The sequence below is a fragment of the Rhinopithecus bieti genome, unplaced genomic scaffold (genome assembly GCF_001698545.2).
Source record: "Rhinopithecus bieti isolate Rb0 unplaced genomic scaffold, ASM169854v2 scaffold_58852, whole genome shotgun sequence".
Taxonomy (NCBI): Eukaryota; Metazoa; Chordata; class Mammalia; order Primates; family Cercopithecidae; genus Rhinopithecus; species Rhinopithecus bieti.
In genome coordinates, this window is record NW_016822715.1 from 108,660 (window position 1) to 134,120 (window position 25,461).

Genomic DNA, 25,461 nt, shown 5'->3' on the forward strand with positions numbered 1-25,461 from the left:
TGGTCTCTGTCATTGTAGTAGGAATGCAGCCTTGGACAGTATGTGCATGCATGGGCACAGCTGCGTACCTATAAAACATTTACCAGATTAGATTTGACCTACTGGGAGTTATCTGCCAACTTCTGATCTAGATTATTTTACTAAGGATTACAAAATAATACAGTTCCATCATCATTGGTTGAAATACTTCTATAAAGAAGAATTTTACCTCATCAATTATTTGGTTACTTTAAAGGCATAACAGAAAGGAAGCTGCATATAAAGAAAAGGCAGAATAAATTCTTGTGTCTTTCGCTTGGTTATTTGGTTTCAGAGTGGGTTATTTTCCTCACATCTTCCAAAGGAGTTCATTTTGTTTTTTAAGTATCATCATGAAATCATGGCTTTTTGACATACTTGGGGTTTCAGTCTTTCTAGAATTAGGCCCTGTGGGTACACAGGAGGAGCCCCATGGCTGGTGTTGGTTAACAGTTGCACTGCAACCACAGGGCCTTTGATGCATTATGTGCTGCTTGGCAGAATGGTTTCCATGTCTCAGTTGTACTGTTACTGTAAATTCTATGAGTGGTCTCTGCCTGCAGCTTTACGATCCATGATGGTGCCATTTTAAAAAAGTTTTATTAGGCCAGGTGCAGTGTGGCTCATGTCTGTAATCGCAGCACTTTGGGAGGTTGAGGTGGGAGGATTGCTTGAGGCCAGGAGTTCAAGACCAGCCTGGGCAACATAGCAAGACCTTATCTCTATGCCCTCCCCACTTTCATACCTTTATTAGGTATGAAAATACATTGTTTTCAAATTCAGAAATTTGATTCTAACAGTTTTACATAATACTTAAAATTTCCATGGGCTAAAACTTTATTTTGCTCCCACATTTGAGTGAGAACGTGCAGTACTTCTCTTTCTGTGCCTGGCTTATTTCACTTCACATAATGTCCTTCAGACTTATTCATATTGCTGCAGATGACAAGATTTCATTCTTTCTTAGGGCTGAATAGTATTTCATTGTGTATACCCACTACATTTCAAATCCATTCATCTGCTGATGGCCACTTGATTCCAAATATTAGCTATTGTAATAGTGACCAGCTATCTATTTTTACCTTCTGCTGCATACTCTCTCTGCTTTGGCCTAATGTATCCTGACTGTTCTTTGCCTTTTTTTTTTTTTTTTTTTTTTGAGATGGAGTCTTGCTCTTGTTATCCAGGCTGAAGTGCAATGGTGTGATCTATGCTTACTGCAACCTCTACCTCCCGGGTTCAATCGATTCTCCTGCCTCAGCCTCCCTAGTAGCTGGGATTACAGATGCATGCCACCACGCCTGGCTAATTTTTGTATTTTCAGTAGAGACAGGCATTCACCGTGTTGGCCAGGTTGGTCTCAAACTCCTAACCTCAGGTGATCCACCCGTCTTGGCCTCCCAGAGTGCTGGGATTACCTGCGTGAGCCACTGTTCCCAGCCTGTCCTTTGCATTAGACTACTCTATAATGTTCTTTCTCTCCTTAATGTATCTTGGCTCACTATGAAAGTTTCCAGAGTTTCACTTCTTTCCATGGAGGTTTTCCAGACTAATTATGACCATCTTCGAGGATACCAACGGCTGAGCTCTTTTTCTCTCAACCACAAATATAGGAAGAATTTATTTATAATTTAAAAGCTTCCTCAAATTCATCATTTCCTGGGCTGATATGAAAGGAAGCCGTGCTCTACTTTCTTCCTGCTCTATAGTCAGTAACAAGCACCACCCCCTGCCCCCACCATACACACACACCCAGGGCAGTACTAATCCCTTTGTTCTACATCTTCACTAGTAACTCACCTGTCCACTGTGTGACTGAATGGAATGAAATGTCACACAGTTTCCACACCAAGGAATCTGTCAGAGGTGTTCAAACTAGAGAGACTCCATCTTGCATAGGGGCCTTTTGGGAATAGAGTATTTAGAATGTCTGTCACACGACAAAATTACTTAATCTTAATATACAATAAATATAAAACTATCTTTCCTAGCAATCTTCTTTTTATGTAAGTATCATTTTGTCTCATTTTAAAAAACACTACAGGCTTTTACTTTATCCTAATTTTCACAGTTGAATATATGTCAATCAATAATGCCACATTATGTAGCTGTGTTGCAAAGTGACACATTCATTAAGATTGATTCTAAAAGGCCTATTGAGAAAAGCCACTGAGGGCAAATAAATTCAATAAAATTTAATCTATAGAGTTCTTTTTTTCTTGTCAAGCTTGGGTCAAGGCATATATTAAATGTGGTAGAATATAGAAAGTGTTTTTATTTCATTTTAAAACCTTTTGCCTATTATTAATTGAGGCATTTCATTAATTGGATTGGTGACATTTTTGCTGAGTCCAAGTACAGCTGGACCTTGGTAAACAGAAATCTACTTCATCTCATGAGATGTTGTAGTCATTTTATTAATGCTGAAAAGAGATGGTGTATTCTTTAGAATTACAGAAAGTGAGCAAAACGTTTTGGTTTGTGACTTTGTTTTATTTTAGGATAATATTATAAAATAATACCTTTCTAGCTTTAACTGTGTTTATAATTTTTAGAACATTGTGAAAACTGAAATATTGTAGTGATAACTGTTTTGCTTAGTATGTAAAGAAACATTTGTAGAAAATTTAAAAGCCTTAAGCACAAAGTATACTTCTTCAGGTACATATCTGAACATTTACAGAGAAACAATCCTATGGGAATTTTATTCTCTGAATTGTATTAATAGATACTTTCGGTGAGCCTAAACCTGAAGCTGATTGTGGACAAATATTTATCAAATTGGAGATTTTAAATGATGAAGACAAATAATGGAATTCTTTTATTTTTTCAACATGTATTGAGAGCTTCCTAGATGCTATAAGTCTTTAATGTATTTTTTAATGTTTATAGATTTCTTGGGAAGTCCAGCTGATTTGAAATTTTCATGGACATTTTAGAGTGTTAAATTTATAATCTGTTGGGAGGCTGAGGCAGGCGGATCACGAGGTCAAGAGATCAAGACCATCCTGGCCAACATCGTGAAACCCTGTCTCTACTAAAAAGACAAAAATTAGCTGGGTGTGGTGGTGCATGCCTGTCGTCCTTGCTAATCGGGAGGCTGAGGCAGGAGAATTGCCTGAACCTGGGAGGCGGAGGTTGCAGTGAGCCGAGATTGCTCCACTGCACTCCAACCTGGTGACAGAGCAAGACTTCATCTCAAAATAGTAATAGTAGTAATAATAATAATATAAAATCTATAATCTGAAAATCTACATTATAAAATGTGTCACATTCAAGAATATTTATCAAGACAAAGTGCTGACTTCACCACATTCAGAAGGGTGTGGTATACCATTCACGGATAGGAAGAGGTGGGAGGAGTCTTGGAAACATTTCAATATATTTATATGGCAGGTATTTATTGAGTATCTACTCTGTGCTAGCTTATCGATAGGTGCTTGTGCTAGAATGGTAAGCAACGTATTAGTGGTTCTTGTATTCTTATAATTTACATTGTAGTAGTAGAAATTTAGAACAGACAAATTAGTTAAATTGGGCTTCTTGAAGTTTGTTGAAGGAAGTAAACAGAGTGCCATAATAGAAAACAAGGGATAAGTGATTTTGAAAACAAGTAATTGGGGAGGACCTCCTTGAGGACTTTATATTGAGATCTGTTGTGGTTTTGGCTATTTGTTACTTCCAGACCTCATGTTGAAATTTGACCAGATCTCTCCTGAATAGATTAATGCTCTTCTTTGGAGGTGAATGAATTCTTACTCTGTTAGTTCCCTTGATAACTAATTGTTACAAAGAGCCTAGCACCTCCCCTCTCTCTTGCTTCCTGTCTTGCCATGTGATATCTGCACATACCAGCTCCCTTTCATTTCTTCCCATGGATAGAAGCAGCCTGAGAGCCTCATCAGATGCAGGTGTCCAGTCCTGAACTTGCTAGCCAGTCAGAATTTTGAATCAAATAAACCTCTTTTCTTTATGATTTACCCAGCGTCAAGGTATTCCTTTATAGCAACACAAAACAGACTAAGGCAAGATCTCTAAGAAGGAATGAAATTAGTATGATATTTCACATTGAGCAAACAGCCTAAAACATGAAAGACTTTAGACTGTTCATGGAACTTAACAAAGGCCAGTGTGCCAGGAAAACAATATGTTCAAGACAGGGTTGGAGGGAAGGCAGAGGCCAGATCATATAGTACCTTGCTGCATAGAGTTTGGATTTTTAATCTCTATGTAATGAAAAACAATTTAAGTGTAATAAACAGATGGTAGAGATAATCCCATTTACATTTTTAGAAGCTTACTTTGGTTATTGCAATGAAAATAATTTATAACGGGGCAAGATTAGAAGCATGAAGATAAATTAGAAGGTTCTGCAATGAACAGGGTCAAAGCCTGGATTAGGATGTTCATGATGAAGATGGAATGATATTGGAGGATTGGAAACATACTTTGGTTGAATTGACTGACTTGCCAGTGGATTGGACATGAGGAGTGAGGTATAATGTAGAATCAAAGGTGACTCCTAGTTTTTGAAAAACTAAGAGAATGGTGGTGCCATTTATTAAAATGGGGAAAACTGCAGGAAACAATTGGGTGGTAGTGAGAGGTGAGGATTGAAATTTGTCTTAGACCTGTTAAATTTGAAATGTTTGTGTTAATACAAGTGGAGGTGCTGTAAGCACTCTGGAACTCAGAGGGAAGGGATAGGCTGCAGACACAAATTGGGGAGCAGTCATCATGTCATGGTATTCAAAGCTACTGGAGGAGATGGAACAATCCAAGGGAAAGAGTGCAAGCAAGGGCTGCGGAGTTCTAACATCTAGAGATTTGATAGAAGAGGAGCTGGCGGAAAAGATTGAGAATAGTGACCAGTGAACTAGGAGGAAAACTGGAAGACTGTGATGTCATGGAACTGTGAGAATAGATAGTTTCAAGAGTAAGGGTATAGTCACTGGGAAGAAGGTGAAGAACAAATGAGACAAGGTAGAGGCAGGAAAGGATCCATTTGCCTTTACAATCAGCCTCTGCTTTCAGGAACCTTGTCTTGATTGTCTTTGAATCCCCAGCATCTTGCACATGGTATGACACTTAAAAGATATTAAGTAAATGCTTGCTGAATTATTAAATGAAAGTGATAATATATCAAAAGAGGGCTACATCATGAGTCCATCAAGAATTAAAACCTATCTTGGCTAGGTGCAGTGGCTCATGCCTGTAGTCCCAGCACATTGGGAGGCCAAGGCAGGAGAATTGCTTGAGGCCAGGAATTTGAGACCAGTCTGGGCAATATACCAAGACCCCATCTCTACAAAAAACAAGCAAACAAATCAAAAACCAAACCCAGCTGTTACTCTTTTAAGTGAGTTCTATAGCAGTTGAAGATGACTTTTCTGTCAATCACAAATGTATTGATGAAGGACAGTTGGTGATTTTTAGCCATGGCTTTGGGAGTATTATGCACTTTTTTTGATGGAGGAAGAGAGAGAGAGAGAGAGAGAGAGAGTGTGTGCGTGCGCGCAGGCGCCCGCGCGCATGTTGTATACACTATTAGTTCCATTTAGTGAAATAGGCATCAAAATAATCTACTTAAGTTTGAAATTGTAGAAATGGTACATGTAATCTGTGCTAATTTCTTTAGACATTTTAGTTTTTCTTGATAAGGTTAGAGAGTTTTATTAAACTTTGGCTAAAGGAAATTATGAAGGAAGAAATTAATAGGAAAGAAATTAGTCTAATGGAAGAGGATTCAGTCATTCTTAATAATGTAATGTTCAGGCCATATTCTTATTAACCATGATCTTATATTATATCTTTGCCTCTTCCAAATAAAGAGTAAGGTACTAAGCAAAAAATCTAAACTTATGAGCTTTATATATTATTTGTTAGTGTTCAATATAGATAGTATAAACAAAAGAGAAATAATGACATTTCCCTCTCAGCTGATCAGGTAGTGGAAGTTATTACAACATTGGTAAATTGTGCTTTACTTGCTTTACTTATTATCTGCTCTATCTATAGACAGAAAACCTGTGTACTTTCTGATACTGTGTTCAATGCATATTCTATCCACTACTAATTTAGAATGCTGAAGTACCATATCAATGGATCCATTATTTCTAAATTTCTAGTCGCATCCATATAGTGCTTATGTATGTAAAATATTTACACCTAAATGATTTCATTGAATCCTCACAACCACTTTGTGAGGCAGGTGTTATCTTTTAGTCTAAGATCACAGTGTCAGAGCCAGGTCCCAAATCTCAGTATCCTGACTCTAGATGCTATGTGCTTCCATTGTAGACAGCCCGCAAGCGACGGTCATGCTCCTGGCTGCACTTCCAGAGTCTTGAAGAAGAAAGCAGATGTGGATACCTAAATATAGGGTGTGGTGTACCTGTTTTTTTCTGTCTTATTCCTGAACATTTATTCATTTAAAACTGCTGTCAAACAGCACAGCATAAATCACAACTCCATATATAAAAATAGTGGCCTCTCTTCCAAAATTAATAACTTAGATTGCTAGGTTATTAACTTGGCTGTATCCTAATAAATAGATTATGACTCTCCATCAAATTAAATTGCTTGTTCTTGGAGGAGGGGGGAGGTAAGAGTTTTAATTGTTGAGGGAGGCTTTCTGGAATTGCTCCTTATGCTGCCAAACAACCATTAGGGGTTATGAGTATTGTGGGTTAAATTCTTCTAGAGTCAGCTGATGGTCCTTCAAGAATGAGAGCTTGGCATTTGTTGAGCCTATTCTTTTTAGGTTTTGAGTTTTGGAGACTTTTATTATAGTGAGAAGGATTGTTTTTAATGAAAGGTATACTAAAACCCTTAATTCTGAGACTGTAATCTCTACAAAGTTCAACTATTATTAATGTTCCCTAAGGCATAACTGTGATAATTGGGACAGACCAGCATATTATTGTTAGTAATTATTAACAGTAATGCGAGTCTTTCAAGCTCTAACTAGAATCCAGCTTCTGAATCTCTAGGTGGAAAAACTGGACTTTGTTGGAGGTAGATGCCACATGTGTGGTTTAAGCTTAATTTGAGACTCAAGCTCCATAAATAATGAGGTTAGGAACATCGGGTTTTGTGATTGAGCAATTGGGTGTCAGAGAGATGGCAAGCGTGTATACTTTATCAATAGCTGAGCTTAAAAACCAGTGTTCTACCTTGATAGTCACAAAGAAAATGATGCTACAAGTGCCAGAATCTCTCATATGTTTTGAAGATAGAGTTATTAGTCAAAGAATTTAAGACATCATAAAAACTGATGATCAAGAAGTCAAAGTGTTTGAAGAGTGATTCTCCATTTTGCACAAAAATAAATTGAACATAGAAGCAGGTATTTAGCACCATTTATAAAAACAGAAACCATAGTTAATGAAAATGACAATACCTTAACTTGTATCAGTTTTCTTGTTACAGAGCCATTTAAAATATATTTTCTCATCATCTAGAGAGCAATGTTTACAACATTTATTTTCTAGGATGGGAGGAGTATTTTTGGAAATGAGAGTTGAAATTTGAAAGTTGTCTTTTCATAAGGGGAAAAATATATCTCCTGTTGATGCCAAATTAAAATGGTTGATGGATTCTATAAGAATAATTCAGGCTACATGAAACTGTATATGAAATATTTTAAAGAAACTCAACTCACCCTAAGACCTATACAATTAATTCATATGGACAGTGGAGTAATACACAGCATAGAGCCCTGGATAGACAAATAATAGGATCACGGTGACAGCTCTGTTTTGTTTTGTTTTTTTGTTTTGTTTTGAGCTCTACTTATTTTGACTTTTTTTGTCCTGACTTCTCATGTAATCTTAGGAAAAGTACTTAATTTCAATGGATGTTCATATACCTATTAAGTGGGAATTATAATTTTCACTTACTGTAGTAGAGCTTATGTAGTGTTTCTAAAATTTTGAGCTTTTAAAAGACTTGAATTAATAGAAGTTATTATAATACAAATTATTGATGTTTATGCATGGAAGAATACATAGAAACTGTATTTTGACTGACAAACAAAACTTGCAAGACGTATGGATTGGACAGCTTCAAAGTTCATAAAAGAGTCTTCTAGGTAGGCATGATACTCATTGATAAATGAGGGAAATAATTTCTTTGGGCAGAGATTGGCTTTGGATTAGTTTGGAAATAAATAGTTTAGCATGCTATTTTGCTTATCTATTGTTACAAAAGCACCTCAAAACTAGTGGCTGGAAACAACAGCCATTTTATTGGTTCATGAGTCTGTGGCTCAACATTTTCTACTGGGCTCAGTGGGGCACATTCTTCAGCTGTTCTTTCATGGTGACACTTATTCAAATGGGTGTTGTCCCTCGTGGTTAGTTGAGGCTGGATGGTCTCTAATGGTCTCACATGACTGGATTTGGTGCTGGCTTTTGTCTGGGCCCTTCTCTCTGTGGTTTCTCATCTTTGGAGAGGCTAGCCTGGGCTTCTTCGATGGTGGTCTCAGAATTCCAGGAGAGCAAAGCAGAAGCTTCAAGACACCCTGAGCTCACAAATTTGCTTCAAACTCTTAATGTTGGTCAAAGCAAGTCACAAGGCCAAGATTTAAGGAGTGGGGAAAAGCAGATTACCTGTTGATCTGATGAAAAGAAGGTCACATTGTAGAAAGTGTTTGTACAGGTCTGTGGAGAATTATTGCAGCCATATTTGCAGACAAGTTGCCACACATGATAGGGGCTAGGGCAAAGAGTATTTAGGGGAGATGGTCTAATAAATTTAAAAAATTGAAATAGAAGGGTAATATCATGAAAAAGTGGGGAAGAAGACCCAAAAACAGTTCAAGAACCAAACAGCAAAGACTCAAGACAATTTCAGTTAAAAAAACACAAATGTTTTTAAAATGTAAAAAAAAAAAATTATCTAGCTAGTATATAGAAATATAGCTCTTTGAATTACAAGGTAGAACTTGAAAGGCATTACTTAAGAAAGATAGCCAAAGGCAAAGGAAAATGATTCTTATACTGTTGAGTGTCCAGTTTATGGATTCTTAGAATGAGACAGTTTGTTATAGAGGAAGTAAAACAAAATAATGTGCAAAAGGAGAATTCTAAAAGTGAATTTCAAAACAATTAACTTAGGGATGAGAATCAGTTTGGTATATATCTTTATGTAATAGTCACTGAACATGATTAGTATTGCCAGTGTTCTCCCCAAATTAAACTTTTATCACAAATTTCCATTTTTCCATCTAGGTAACTATTTGGGAAAAACTCCAGGAATTATAGTTGGCAAGGATTCTTGAAAGATAGCAAGCTAAAGTGGCTCGCTATCTTGCTCTCTCAATTCTACTCTATCTGCCTTTCCTGATCCCAACTACTTCTGGAGCCAGCAGACCCCTGAGTGCAAGTGAAACCCCAAGCTTTATGAAAGCTGAGGGTAGGGGTGTGGGGAGCAGATGGGAGATTCCCTTCTAGGCTTGGCTGGTACCGAGGGCTGGCATCCACTGGATGAGTCCCCCCAGAAGATCAGGATGCATTGGATACTGTGATGAGCTTGACCTACAGAGGATGGGGACTCCTGGGAGGAAAACTGAAACTCACCCTCACCACATGGTGTGTGTGTTCCACAAGAGACCAAGGAGAAAAATCAGTAGTTGGGGGCATCCTTTGGAGCAGGAGGCCTTGGAAGGGTCCTGGCAGCCCACCTGTCACACTGCTAGATCGCAGGAGAAGAGATCATTGTGTTTCCCCTACTCACAGAACTTCAGTTCCATGAGTCCTTCAACAATCAGACCTGAACCCCAGTGATATAACAAAGAAAAATATTGGCACTGCAGCCAAAGGGAAGACAGTGTATGAGAAAAGACAACTCACGCTGAATGAGATGGAGCAGCAGCCAGAGACAGATGACAACCTGACAAAAAATAGAAAGAGCACATAAGGAGATGCAGATGCAGCACAAGAAGACTTTCTAGAGATGAAATGCATGATTTCCCCATCAAACATTTTAGTAAATGAACTGAAGGTGATAATGATCATTCTTGGGGCTTGAATTGGCAGCCTAGTTGGTCAAGTAGAAGAATATGAAAGTACAGAACAAAAATATAAAGGAATGGAAACCACAAAAGAAAATAGATCCAGGAAATATAACATGTGAGTAACAGGAGAGAGCCAGAAAGAGAAAAAGGAACAGATGGAGGAAAGGCAATAATTAAATAAATATAAGAAACAAATTTTTTGAGCTTAAAAATCAGGACTTGAGTCTGTAAATTCAAGTGGCTTATTAAGTTCCAGGTAAAATTTATGAAAAAAAACACTCTGCATTTATTGGAAAAGTTGTTGAACTATATATTAAAAATAAGAGGCAAAATCTTAGAAGCTTCTAGACAGAGCAAATTACTTACCATGAAGAAGTATCAGACTAGCAGCAGATTTCTCATCTGTGACACAGAAAACTAGAGATAGCAATTTCTGCAGGTCATGGAGATGTTACCAAAATACCAAGGGTTTGGTCTAGGCCCTACTTGCTCGCCGCACAGAAAGCCAATCATGAGACAGTGAGTATTGCCAAGGAAGAAGGCTTTAATTGGGTGCTGTGGCTGAAGAGATGGGAGATCCTTCTCAAATCCATCTCTCTGACAGACTAAAACCAGGGGTTTATATAGCAGGGAAGAAATGTAACAATGTGTAAGAAACAGGAACTAGAGAGGGGCAAGGAAGCAATCATGATCAATGAGGGGCCCCTCATCTGGTGTGGTGATCTGGTGAGTTTCAATTCTTTGATACTTTTTTTGAGAGGCATGAAAGTCCTCTCCTGAGGAAGGAGCTCAGATAAAACATATAAGTTTTAAGCTTTAAGATAAAAAAGGGCAATCTATGTTTATAAAAAAGATTAGTCTATACGACTATTGGGTTGGTTTCAGAGATAAAAAGACAGCAGCCTGAAAATCCCATACATTTCCCTGTCAGGAGGAAATTTATTACTATATAAGCATTCAGAAATATCACGTGTTTTCTGACAAAATAATAATACAAAACAAAAGTAACTGAACCACAAGTTAACCAGAAACGCATACCTTGAGATGAAGGAAGATGACAGGAGGGAAATATTTGGAATTGAATCAAATAAATCAAGTGAGAAGGAAGGAATGAGTTAATATATGACAGCCTTTACATTAAATGTGAATGAACTTGGAAAATTCACAAATTTTTGTAATTCATCAAATGTTTTAATGGGAAAATTGTCAGACTGAGTTAAAAACCAAAACCCAGGTCAGGCATGGTGGCTCATAACTGTAATCCCAGCACTTTGGGAGGCCAAGGTGGGTGAATTGCTTTAGTATAGGAGTTTGAGACCAGCCTGGGCGACATGACAAAACCCTGTCTCTACTAAAAAAACAAAAATTAGCTAAGCATGGTGGCACACACCTGTAATCTCATATGTGTAATCCCAGCACTTTGGGAGGCCCAGGTGGGTGGATCGCTTGAGTACAGGAGTTTGAGACCAGCCTGGGCAACATGGCAAAACCCCATCTCTACTAAAAATACAAAAATTAGCTTAGTGTGGTGGCGCACACCTGTAGTCTCTACTTGGGAGGCTGAGGAGAGAAGATTGCTTGACCCTGGTGGGTGGAGGTTACAGTGAACTAAGATCGTGCCACTGCACTCCAGCCTGGGTGACAGATCAGGAACCTGTCCCCAGGTTGTCAAATATAAATGTCTAAATTTAACCTAGGAAGAAATGGAACATTTGAATAGGACAATAACCCTAAAACAGATGGAAAAATTATTAAAGATCTACTATTGCAAATGACAGTGGAATCATATGAAATTACAACTGAGTTTTATGTAACTTTTAAAGAACACATAATTTTATCAGTATTTAAACTGTTCCAGAAGATGAATAGCTCCTGTTTCACTTATCAAATAAGCATACATTTAATGTCACAACCTAACAGCACAAAAAAAATCTAGAGACCAATTTAATTTTGAGTACAGATGCAGAATTTCTAAATAAAATATTAGCGAATAGAACCCATGAATGTATTTGAGAACCCAACTGTGACCAGGTGGGGTTTATTCCAAGAATACAAAAGTCAAAATCTGTCAGTGCAGTTTATTACATGATCTATTTAAAGGTAGAAAATCATATGATCACATCAATAGATGCTGCAAAAGCATTTAACAAAATGTATAGATGCTAGTAATAAAAACTATTGGAACAGACAGAATGGAAAGAAACCCCATAGGCTGGCAAAACTTAAAAGTTCAATAACTATTGATGTTCAGGAGAAAGAATATCCACATTACTGGTTGAGTATGTGTTACAGCCTTTTTGGAAAGCAGTCTGGCAAAATAGATTGCAAGTAGTATCTGTTTGATCCAGAAGTTCTACTCCTTGTTCTCCTAAGGAAATAAAAGCACCCACATGTAGGGATATATATTACAAGGTTGTGTTTGGCATTACTGTTTGTGTTGGGGGAAAAATTTAGACAAATAAATAGCCACCAGGAGAGGAATGGTTGGATATATTCTAGTACATCCAAATGGTGAAATATCATGCAGCCATTATAAAAGTAATTTAGGGCTATCTCAGTTGAATGAGCTACTACTCAGTAGGAAAAGCAAGATGCAGAAAACTTGGTATAATATACTATTAATAAAAAACAAAGATTGTGTTTATTTGTGTCCTTGCAATTATATGTAGATGGAGAAATACAGATGCTTTTCTACTTATGATGGGGTCACATCCCAATAAACTCTTCGGAAGTTGAAAATACTTAAGTTGAAAGAAAATGCATTTAATATACCTAACCTACTAAACATCATATCTTAGCCTAGCCTACCTTGAATGTGTTCAGCACACTTACATTGGTCTGTTGGGCAAAATCATCTATCACAAAGCTTATAATTGATACAGAAGGGGGTCAGGGAAGTGCTGGGTAGAGGAGGGCATGGTCCCTGGTTAGGGCTCCACCCTCAGACCTGTCACAGACCTAGAGAGGACAGGCTCTCCTGCCTTCACACCCAAATGTTCCATTTCCCAAGACCACCCTGGCCCACCACATCCCCATCCTGTACCTATAAAAACCCTGAGACACACAAGCGACTGGACGTTGAGAGGAGCACTGCGGCACAAGAGCACACTGACAGACGCTGGCAGGCTGGCAGTCCATCAACCGGTGGAATGACAAGGAGTTTGGCCGAGGTAGTCGGAGGAGAGTCCAGGTGGCTGAGTTGTCCGACTCCAGGGGAAAACCCCTTCCCACTCCATCTCCCTTCTGGCTCCCCATCCATCTCCTGAGAACTTCCACTCAATAAAACCTTGCACTCATTCTCTAAGCCCACGTGTGATTCGATTCTTCTGGTACACCAAGGCAAGAAACCCCAGGATACTGAAAGCCCTCTTTCCGTGCGATAAAGCAGAGGGTCTAATTGAGCTGACTAACATAAGCCGCCTACAGATGGCTTAACTAAAAGAGCACATGGTAACACATACCCTCCGGGGCTTCAGGAGCTGTAAACATTCAGCCTTACACGCTGCTGTGGGGTCAGAGCCCCATAACCTGCCTGTCTTCATGCTCCGCCTTGAAGTTTGAGCAGTGGGGCACTGAAGAAGCGAGCTACACCCCCATCACATGCCCTGTGAGAGGGATAAGGGAACTTTTCCCGTTTCATAATGAAGTGTTGAGTATCTCGTGTCAGTTACTGAATACTGTAATAAATGTGAAAAACAATGGTTTTGTGGATACTCAAAATATGGTTTCTACTGAATGTGTATGGCTTTTGCATGAGTGTAAAGTAGAAAAATAGTAAGTTGCGAACCATCTGTATGTAGAAGAAGACATACCAGGTAGTTAATATGGGCTCCTGGGGGAAGTGGAACAGGGGAGGGGTGGTATTCAGGCTGATACTGGTGGAGGAGAAAAGAACCAAATAAAAAAGAATGCACACACATAAAGGCCACTAATAAATAAGCAACAATATGTCTGGTGACCTTTGTGTATTTATATATGTAAATGTGTGTTTATGTGTACATGTGCATGCGTGTGTGCACATGTGTGCAAATGAAATCTTAGAGAATGCCTATTGCCTCTGAGTTGTTTTGTTGAATTATTTATTTATATAAATTTCTGTAATACTAAGTAGCAACCTAGATCTAAAACAACAATAAATTCTCAACGTCAAGTACAGCATGGTAACTGTATTAGGGCACTTTGGGTTGTAAGTAACAGAAATCCATCCAGAAAACTAACATAAGCATAAAAAGGAATTTATTGGCTCACAGAAACCTTCATACATTATTGACTTCAGAAACTCAGTTTAGGTCTCATCAGGTTTGTCTCTTTTTTTTTTTTTTTTTTTTTTTTTTATCTCTGCCTCTTGTTTTCCTTTACTGTCTTCATAATTTTGGCTTTGTTCTTCTTCTCCCTCTTGCTGCCATGGCAGTTCCTTGATACATCTTTTTCTGGTTCTGGTCCCCTCCCCTGGTCCTTGTCCTGTCCTGTTTTCCCTAGCTTCAAATAAAAGAGTTCCAGGCAGTAGCTTTGAGAAGTCTGGTTTGGCTCACATGCCCATTAGACTAATCCTTGTGAATAGGGGAGTAGTGGAGTATGTGATCAGTCAGGCCTGGTCCCAAGTCCACACCTTTGGAGAGAAGGGAGGTACTATGATTAGCACAGCCCACCCACCATTTTGTAATTTGAGTGAGTAGGGAACACTTCGCTAAAGAAGTGGGGGCAGTTGGGAAGGGAGCAGTGTGATCTAAAGGAGCAAAAAGATCCTAGGTAGATACAACAGATGTCCACTGGAGGGACTTTGCTTTAAAATATAAGCCAAGTTTGCATCTTCACCATCAAGGGAATTAAGTAGCAGAGTAAGATGGATTCGAGTCTAATAATAAGTGGTAAACATTTAGGGCTGTGAAAACAATCATTTGCCCAATAGTCCAGGAGCTCAAGCTAATTTATGAGAATAATAGTAGGTAATTATTTGTATACTCTTATCCCCAGATGACTTATAAAAGATGAAAGACTGTGAAGTGTTAGTTAGGTATACCAGCTTCATATATTTGAAAATGTATGTATTTTTCTAGGAAAAGAAAACTTTGTATTTATTTTTAAGGCAATTTTAGCATACCAGATTCTTTACTCAGTGTCTGGTGAGACATACTTTAGCCCTTGTTCTCACCAAGGCATGCACAGATATGTCCATCCTGGAGATTCCATACGCTTTCCCTCATTTCTTAATATATAGTAATTTACATATTTATGGGGTACATGTGAGTGTTTGTAACATACAAAGAATGTGTAGTGGTCAAGTCAGGGTAATTGGGTTATTCATCACCTTAACTGTTTATTATTTTTATATGTTGGTATTTCAAGCTTTCTGGTTACTTTGAAATATACACATTATTGTTGCTAAGTATAGTCACCCTAGTATGCTATCAAATATTAGAACTTCTTACTTCTATCTAATTGTATGTTGGTACCCATTAACCAACCTCTCTTCTTTCTCCCTCCCCCACCTCATCCTGACGTAAAGTTGTTTAGCTCCCAAATGAGTGAGAACATGAGGTATTTGTCTTTCTGTGCCTGGCTTATTGCACTTAACATAATCACTTATGGTTCCATTCATCTTGCTGCAAATGACAGGATTTCATTCTTTGTTATTGCCAAATAGTAGTTCACTTTTTTTATCCATTCCTCTGTTGATGGGCATATAGCTTGATTCCATATCTTTGCTATTGTGGATAGTCCTGCAATAAAAATGGTAGTGCATGTATCCCTTTGATATATTGATTTCTTTTTCTTTGGGTAGATACCCAGTAGAGGAATTGCTGGGTTGTAAGGTATTTCTATTTTTAGTTTTTTGAGAAATGTTCATACTGTTTTCCATAGTGGTTGTACTAATTTATATTCTTACCAGCAGTATTGATTTAGAGTAATGTATGAAAATTAAGATGATAGATAAGTGACATTTCAATTTTGTGAAAAAAATTAATGAACTTACATACAGATCATATGGAAAAAGTAAGTTGATCCAAAATATACATCTATACATTTTGAATGTAGAAAATCTGTATCTATAAAATAGCCAAAAAAGTCATAGATTCCCTTTCTTTCCTTTTCCTTTCGTTTTCCTTTCCTTTCTTTTTTTATGGTGAAAGATAACACTAGTACAGAAAATGGTGCTGTGTGATGGAGTAGCACAAAGTGAATCCTTGTAAGTACCACCCCAGTCAAGAAGAGCGCATTGTCAGCCACTCTGTAGCCTGCACTAAGTCTGCTTGGACATTGTCCTTTCTTCCCTTCAAGGCATTGGCTATCCTGATAATATGGTTTGGCTCTGTGTCCCCACCCAAATCTCATCTTGAATTGTAATTCCCATGTCAAGGGTGGAGCCAGGTGGAGATAATTGAATTATGGGGGCAGTTTCCCCAATACTGTTCTCATGATAGTAATTTCTCATGACATCTGATGGTTTTATAAAGGGTTTCTCATTTTACTTGGCATTCATTCTCTCTTGCCTGTTGCCTGTTGCTCCTTTTTCGCCTTCTGTCATGATTGTGAGGCCTCCCCAGCCATGTGAAACCGTGAGTCCATTAACCTTCTTTTTCTGTATAAATGACTCAGTCTTGGGTATATCTTTATTAGCATAAGAATGAGCTAATACAGTAAATTAGTACCAGGAGTGGGGTACTGCTAAAAGGATACCTGAAAATGTGGAAGCAACTTTGGAACTGGGTAACAGACAGAGATTGAAACAGTTTGGAAGGCTCAGAAGAAGACAGGAAAATGTGGGCAAGTTTGGAACTTCCTAGAGTCTTGGAGGGCTCAGAAGACAGGAAGATGTGGGGAAGTTTGGAACTTCCTAGAGACTTTGAATGCCTTTGACCAAAATGCTGATAGTGATATGGACAATAAGGTCCAGGCTGAGGTTGTCTCAGATGGAGATGAGGAACTTGTTGACAACTGGAATAAAGGTAACTCTTGCTATGTTTCAGCAAAGAGATTGGCGGCATTTTGCCCCTGCCCTAGAGATCTGTGGAACTTTGAACTTGAGAGAGATGATTTAGGGTATCTGGTGGAAGAAATTTCTAAGCAGCAAAGCATTCAAGAGGTGATTTGGGTGCTGTTAAAAGCATTCAGTTTTATGTATTCACAAAGATATGGTTTGGAATTGGAATTTATGTTTAAAAGGGAAGCAAAGTGGCCGGGTGCAGTGGCTCATGCCTGTAATCCCAGCACTTTGGGAGGCCGAGGCGGGCAGATCATGAGGTCAGGAGATTGAGACCATCCTGGCTAACATGGTGAAACCCCATCTCTACTAAAAATACAAAAAAAAAAATTAGCTGGGCGTGGTGGCACGCACCTGTAGTCCCAGCTACTCGGGAGGCTGAGGCAGGAGAATGGCATGAACCCGGGAGGCGGAGCTTGCAGTGAGCTGAGATTGCGCCACTGCACTCCAGCCTGGGCAGCAGAGCGAGACTCCGTCTCAAAAAAAAGGGAAGCAGAGTATAAAAGTTCAGAAAATTTGCAGCCTAATGATGCAATAGAAAAGAAAAACCCATTTTCTGAGGAGAAATCCAACCTGGCTGCAGAAATTTGCATAAGTAATAAGGAGCCAAATGTGAATTGCCAAGACAATGGAAAAAATGTCTCTGGATGTCAGAGGTCTTCATGGCAGCCCCTCCCATCACAGACCCAGAGGTCTAAGAGAAAAAATAGTTTTGTCAGCTGGACCTAGGGCCTTACTGCTTTGTGCAGTCTCGGGACTTGGTGGCCTACATCCTAGCCATGGCTAAAAGGGGTCAGTGTACAGCTCAGCCCATGACTTCAGAGGGTGCAAGCCCCAAACCTTGGCAGCTTCCATGTGGTGTTGAGTCTCTGGGTGCACAGAAGTCAAGAATTTAGATTTGGGAACCTAGATTTCAGAGGATGTATGGAAATGCCTGGACGTCCAGGTAGAAGTTTGCTGCAGGGGTGGGGCCCTCATGGAGAACCTCTGCTAGGGCAGTGTGGAAGGAAATGTGGGGTTGGAGCCCCCACACCGAGTCCCCACTGGGGTACTGCCTAGTGGAGCTGTGAGAAGAGGGCCACCATCCTCCAAACCCCAGAGCAATAGATCCACAGACAGTTTGCACCATGCATTTGGAAAAGCTGCAGACATTCATGCCGGCCTGTGAAAGGAGCCAGGAAGGAGGCTGTACCCTACAGAGCCACATGGGCAGAGCTGTCCAAGACCATGGGAACCCAACTCTTGCATTAGCATGACCTGGATGTGAGACATGGAGTCAAAGATTTGGCTGCCCTGTTGGATTTTGGACTTGCATGGGGCCTGCAGCCCCTTTGTTTTGGCCAATTTCTCCCATTTGGAATGGGTATATTTATCCAATGTCTGTACCCCCATTATATTTTGGAAGTAATTAACTTGCTTTTGATTTTACAGGCTCATAGGTGCATGGGGCTTGCCTTGTCTCAGATGAGACTTTGGACTGTAGACTTTTGAGTTAATGCTGAAATGAGTTAAGACACTGGGGGACTGTTGGGAAGGCGTGATTGGTTTTGAAATGTGAGGACATGAGATTTGGGAGAGGCCAGAGGTAGAATAATATGGTTTGGCTCTGTGTCCCCACCCAAATCTGACCTTAAATTGTAATAATCCCCACATGTCAAGGGCAGAGTCAGGTGGAGATAATTGAATCATGGAGGCAGTTTCCTCTATACTGTTCTCATGATAGTGAATTCTCACAAGATCTGATGGTTTTATAAGGGGTTTCCCATTTTGCTTGGCATTCATTCTCTCTTGCCTGACGCCATGTAAGATATGCCTTTGCTCCTCCTTCACTTTCTGCCATGATTGTGAGGCCTCCCCAGCCTCCTCCACAATGTGGAAATGTGAGTCCATGAAACCTCTTTTTCTATATAAATTACTCAGTCTTGGTTATGTCTTTATTAGCAGCATGAGAATGGACTAATAAACCTGATATGTAGTCTAATCACCTCCAGACTTTTCATAATAACTTTACCACCTAAGCTTGCACCCCTAAATGCTACAACTTGATTTTGTGTGTTTGTGAACTTTATATAAATGGACTCATATAGTATTACTCTTTTTGAATCTGGCTTTCACTGAGCATCATGATTGTTGTCCACAGCCTTTGACAGAAGTGAAGACAGGGTGGAGATGGGATGGAATGACTGTATTTTAGAGGCCCAAAGAACAACTCTGACTATAACCCTGGAAAGGTTTCGATTTTTGGTTATTATTCAAGTTCTTTGAGGGATCTTAAAATCATAATGAGATAGATGAAACTTTTTTTTTTAAACTCTAGCAGTTGGTAGCCTGGCTTTTCAAGAGGAACAATCATCATGCTGTTTTCTGCCGTTCCAGGAAGAAATACTTCTGTTGGCTGCATTTCCAGGGATGCTGCCAGAGCTCAAGGCTGTCACCTGGTCTTGCCCAGAAGAGCCATTCTTAGAGGCAGGACTTGATGAAGGCTTTCCTGCTGATGGAATAGGTTTGCTAGAGCTGGCCTTGGAATTAGAGTAGGTATATTTTTTATTGGATATTTGAATATTGAGTATTTTCTTTGCATGTTACCAAGAAGTCCCTTATATAAATTTTTATAAATATGAACATTGTAATCACATAACACTCTATCTTAACATATTCAGTAATCTGATAGAGTATTTCTGTGACAAAACAAAGCTTTGTTTCAAATAATAGCTCAATATTGTCAAGGAAATAATTTAGGTTCACACAATTATCAGCTAGAAATTGTGGCTGGCTCAACATAAAGTGTTATTGCTACTCTTCTAATGGTTGGAAGCTTGGTACCGAAAGGAGGAATGTGACCCGCTGACTGTCAAATGCTGATGTTCTAATGTGTTCTCACGCATTCATAAACACTTATGTGTCTACTCTAGCTTTCTGTGCCTCTAGAGGTAATTTTGCCTAGTTATCCTCACTGGATGTTTTACTCTTTTTTTCTGATGTCTTTATGCATATGTTTACATACTTTCTTTTCCTTTTTCCACATGACTTCACATACCTCAGTCCTTTCTATGGCAGTGGGGACAGACAATGCTGCTAATCCTACTGGGACCATCAGCTTCCTAACCTCTGGATTCAGGAGAGCGTTATGTCTGGGTGGGCATGTAGCTCCAAAGAACAAATTACATGTTCCATTTGGGTGGGCTGAAGTCTGTGTGTGGCTAACGGGGGTACTGTTGTAAGAGCCCTGTGTTCAGCAGGGAATGAATGGGAGCTTTCTAGGTGGCAGATCACCAGTGAACTGCCCAGGGCTAGGGGCTGTCCCATGAAGTGAGCTAGGACTGTGTATGTTGACCAGGATAGAACTCCTTCTTGTTCTTTGGCTATCATCCTGAAGATGTTCATCCCATAGGAGGAAAAATGCCAGCCTTGTGGAACTGTGAGCAGGACATAGTCATGTTTTGCAGGGACATGGGCATGCATATCCTGAATGGGATCAGCATCAGGAATGAGGAAAATTAGGGCACATGGAAGGAAAGGAGAGAGAAGAGTTGATGTTTGTGTCTGTGTATCTTTTTTGTGTGTTACACTGGATGCATAGAGATTGGTTCATGGTAGCAGTTTTGAAATACAGGCATACATATACTGTATTTTAAAAAATCTTACCTACATTTTTGGTTACCAGAGATTCTATAGATTGACTTCCTTTTGCCACCAAGTATACATCTTGCCACTGCTATCCATTACACATTCTTGTAGAATAGGAAGTCAATTAAAAATTAAAGTCTTAAAATGAAGATAATATGTATTAATAAGTCAACTATTCATGATTTTTAAAATTATCCAGATTCAGCTACCCACTGCCTTTCTCTCAGTGCAGTATGATCCATAGCAAATTTAAATGTCTAGCAGTTACTCTCTGCCCTCAGAGCTGTTATGACAGCTTTCTGCTATTATTGCTTGGAGATGTGCTCAGAAAATCAAATACATTTTGATATTTTTCTAAGCCAAACATAATTTAAGGTGAATCAACTACCAAAAATACCACATATATTAAAGCTAATTAAAAATAATTTGGAGATTTTCTATTAACACTGCTTCCTTCCATTAGTACTGAAAATTGAGAACTGACTGTGCATATGAAATTAACCTTCAGCCATTTGTCCAAAGCCAGTAATAACCAGTAATAGTAATAGTAATAGTAGTAGTAAGGACTGTAGATTGTATTACACTTTCCTTTTACTAAAGAGTTTGTGTGAAATAAAGTAGATGAGTAAGTGAATGTTGAGTATTTATTGATAGCCATGCACAAGTGATTTCTTCATGTCTAGAGACATAGCTATGCATGTTTTATCTGCGTTTACTTCTCTTTCTTGGGACTTAGACTTGACTTGTTTATAGTGCTTATATTGGGTGTTACATGCCTCATTCTTCCTTTAGTGAATGTATATGCACAGCTGTGGTTTTCAAGACTGGCATTGAAACAAAAAAAATTGAAATGGAATAGTCAAACAATAAAGGCTTTTATATAACAGATTTCTTTACACTGAGAAGGTAAGAACAGTCTGCTCTACTTAAATATGCTCTTATCTCTATCAAAGCACTCTCTGAAAACACATTTTTAACATTTGTCCTTAATATTCCCTTTTGTGTATTCCTGAGCACTATTGATGGTATTTAGACACCTGGTATTTACACCAGCAATACTCTGAATTAGTCTTCTGTTTCTGGTACATGTCCCATTCTGTTTTCAGAGGCCAGAATTTGTTACAAGTTTCAGAGTGAAAATCTCTTGTATCTAAAGTATGTTCTAGAGCACATAGCTAGCTCTACACTGTCCTTTACACCCATTAGGATTCTTAACTCTTTCTTCACTATCATGCTTGTTGACTGAAACAGCTAAGCATGGAGATAACACTTTCCTGTTCTGATGATAGAAGTATGTGAAAAGATAAAGGGGATTTAACCTTCTAAGTTTATTGCTTCTAATCCTTGAAGCTCAGAAAATTCCATAAAGCACTTTTCAGAAACACCTTTTCAATGAACTGTTCATTATATTAGAATCTCTTTTCTTCTTTACAGACTCTTCATGTGGCCTTTATAAATATGCATTTGAGACAGAGTTATATGCAGAAGTTGAAAATGCCTGGAAGACTTCTGGTTTCTTTCACTACTTGTCCTGCCTTTTTGTGTTGCTGCAAGATTTGGATGATATGATATTCAGAGGGGCAGCTTAATCAAAGCCATTCTTCAACAAGACCCACCTGGCAGAAGATTGCACACATAATTCAAGATGGCTAGTCAACCTCCCGAAGACACTGCGGAGTCTCAGGCCTCTGACGAGCTCGAGTGCAAAATCTGTTACAATCGATACAATCTGAAACAGAGGAAACCCAAAGTGCTGGAGTGTTGTCATAGGGTTTGTGCCAAATGCCTCTACAAAATCATAGACTTTGGGGACTCCCCACAAGGTGTCATTGTCTGTCCTTTCTGCAGGTTTGAGACATGCCTGCCAGATGATGAAGTTAGTAGCCTGCCCGATGACAACAACATCCTTGTTAACTTGACTTGTGGAGGCAAAGGGAAGAAGTGCCTGCCAGAGAACCCCACTGAGCTGCTGCTCACCCCCAAGAGGCTGGCCTCTCTGGTCAGTCCTTCTCACACGTCCTCCAACTGCCTGGTCATAACCATCATGGAGGTGCAGAGAGAGAGCTCACCGTCCCTGAGCTCCACTCCTGTGGTAGAATTTTATAGGCCTGCGAGTTTCGACTCTGTCACCACTGTGTCACACAACTGGACTGTGTGGAACTGCACGTCCTTGCTGTTTCAGACATCTATCCGGGTGTTAGTGTGGTTGCTAGGTTTGCTCTACTTCAGCTCCTTACCCTTAGGAATCTACTTATTGGTGTCTAAGAAAGTCACCCTTGGGGTCGTCTTTGTCAGCTTAGTCCCTTCGAGCCTTGTTATTCTTATGGTGTATGGTTTTTGCCAGTGTGTTTGTCATGAATTTCTAGACTGTATGGCACCTCCTTCTTGACTGATATGCAAAATAAGAAATTGGACACACATTGCCATGTTTGAGTGTGAAGTTAGAGAATTTATAATTTATTTTCTTTTATGTTCTTTATGATTAGTGTCCATGACATTAACAAAGCCCTTGGCCATGTGTTGACTTGATTGGTTTTCCTGTAGGTCGGAAGTAAAAATGTTCATTTCTACTTAGGGGTTAGAACAATTGTATAAGCTCACCCTTCATGGAGCACTGACAGCAGTGAGTCTTCCCAGAGAAAGGGCGGGGTTTCACTCAGCACAGTCAGACAGATGGTAGTGGTGTGGTATGTTATGCTGTAGGGAGATTTAGGAATGAATGGATCCTTCCTTTCGTATTCATGGATACTCTGTGATGGCCGTTGGACACAAGAGGAAAGTTGCTCTGAGACACATCCATTTACAAAGCGTGTACTCCCTCCCCTCCCCATATTCCTGGTATTGAAACACCCTGGAATTGTCTTCAGGTGTTTTCTCTCTGAAGTCACTCTCTATAGTCAGCATTCATATTGAGATACCTGTTCCTTCTGCACATTCTCCCTTGCCAAGAGGAAACTCAGTTCCATTCCCTTGGGTGGTTTCAACTGAATACCTGTTTTGCCACATTACTACAGAGAATGAAAAGCACTGAGGAATTTGCATCACAGTCAACTTCATGGCAGAATGTGGCCATTTGTCCTTGAGACACTCTTTCCTCCATGTCTATTTTCCTCTCTCCTCAGTCTTCTCTGAGAAGAATGGAGGAGAATGAACTTCTCCATAGAGCGGTTATTATTCATGTAAACCTTCATTTGAGTCTTTCCTTATAACATCTTAGTTTTGGTTTTTTTAAACCACATTGCCCAATCAGCCTCACCCCTTGTCCTGAAAAGGTTCCATTTAAATTAGTTGCTATAAATTCATAAAGACTTTTTTTCCCCATTGTATTTTTGGTTCTATTAGGATTTACTTTACTGAATCTTACAACAATTAGAGGTGAACTGTGGCAATGAAAATCAGAAACAGTTAATGAGATGCTTCAGTTTACAGTTTGAAGTGCTAAGAACCTAAGTATTTTGCTGTACAGTACTGAGTTGTACCAAAATATGATGGTTTAGGTTTATGTGCAAGACTTTATGTTGTAGTCTAGACAAAGGGGTGGGCAAGAGACATGCAAAGCTGATGCCCTACTTGAAAAGACTCTTCAAGGAAGTAAATGGCAGGGACAGAGTGGAGCTTAACATGTTGCTATCCCTGTTGTCTTTGAGTTGGTTTTGGAATGGATTCAAGTTCTTACACAATTTATTTTGAATACAAGCATAACCTAGGTGATTTGAGTTAATGAACTTACTTACGTGATGTAGGGAAAGTTGAATGTATATATTTCTGAGAAGAAATTGTTTAGCAGATTACAAGTTGGCAGAATAGAATAGAATGTTCACAGAAACTAGGCAAAAATTTGAAAAAGCATTCTAGTCTCTAAAACCCATTACTAATGATTAACATTAAAATATTTGTAACTTAGAAAGGGGGCATTACTAAGACGACTTTAACTTGTTCGTGATGAAATCTTTGTTGTGTGTGATGCAGGTACAGTGCACCCATTCCAACTGGAATAGCAGTTTGATTTTAATTGTAAAACTAAACTTTGGGAATATGTATGCCCAAAGTTAAGTAGGATGAGAAAAGTATACATGGGATATGATCCAGTGAATTTAAGCCCCAAGATACAGCTAAATACATTTATGATTTCATAAAATCTAGTTTAGATAGCATTGTGATGCAATTTCCAGAAATCCATTTGTGTTTAGAGTAAATATCATGTTTAGAAGATGTTTTGTGGTTTGGATTTATATATAAGGTTTTTTAAAAAAATGTTTGTTTTTTCTGAAATGTAACATTGAGTAAATTGATGAGTTATATAATGAGATTTCTAGAAAGCTCTGGACATGGGTACTATGTGTTTTGCTTATCTGTATAATGTCTACAGTGATAAATTTGTGTCTCCATGTATTGTGGCAGTCTTTTTTCTAGTTAATTTGGCTTTAAAGAGCAATCTTTGTATGACACCAGAAAACTCTTCATGCTGTTGAATGAAAAAAAGATAATGCTTTAATATTTTATTCACTGTGATACTGTTTTGTTTGTCTATTAAATTGTTATTATTTCCAAATTTAGAAGTTTAATTTCTCTGACTTATGGTTAAAATTCAGTTATGACTTTGCACCTCTGTTAGTTTTAGATAATGGCAAACATGAACTTTCAGAAACGTTGGTTCAGCTAATGCCTTTATCATGCCCATGAAGACTTCAGAACTTTCCAACAACGGGGACCTAACCCATCACACTTCGAAAAGGCCTTCATAGTTTGTTTTGGTTTTGTTTTGTTTTCTGTTTTATATTGATTTTAGCAGGAGAAATTAGGAAATAAATTCTTC

The 25,461-nt window shown here is 38.8% G+C and overlaps 1 protein-coding gene across 9 annotated transcripts in view; it reads left to right on the forward strand.

Annotated features, from left to right (window-relative positions):
• The window catches only part of RNF182 (ring finger protein 182), a 53,838-nt gene extending 28,641 nt beyond the window's left edge, over positions 1–25,197 (forward strand). For 2 of the 9 annotated variants that reach the window (XM_017860995.1, XM_017860998.1), the window contains exons 2-3: positions 19,395–19,549; positions 22,080–25,197. In XM_017860995.1, the coding sequence (XP_017716484.1) occupies positions 22,291–23,034 (744 nt within the window). In that variant the 5' untranslated portion in view covers positions 19,395–19,549; positions 22,080–22,290 and the 3' untranslated portion in view covers positions 23,035–25,197. Of the gene's footprint in view, positions 1–6,318; positions 6,402–19,394; positions 19,554–21,437; positions 21,552–22,079 lie in introns of all 9 variants that reach the window. The other 7 variants (XM_017860997.1, XM_017861003.1, XM_017860999.1 and 4 more) reach the window with 6 other exon arrangements.
• Positions 25,198–25,461: the final 264 nt, after the last annotated feature.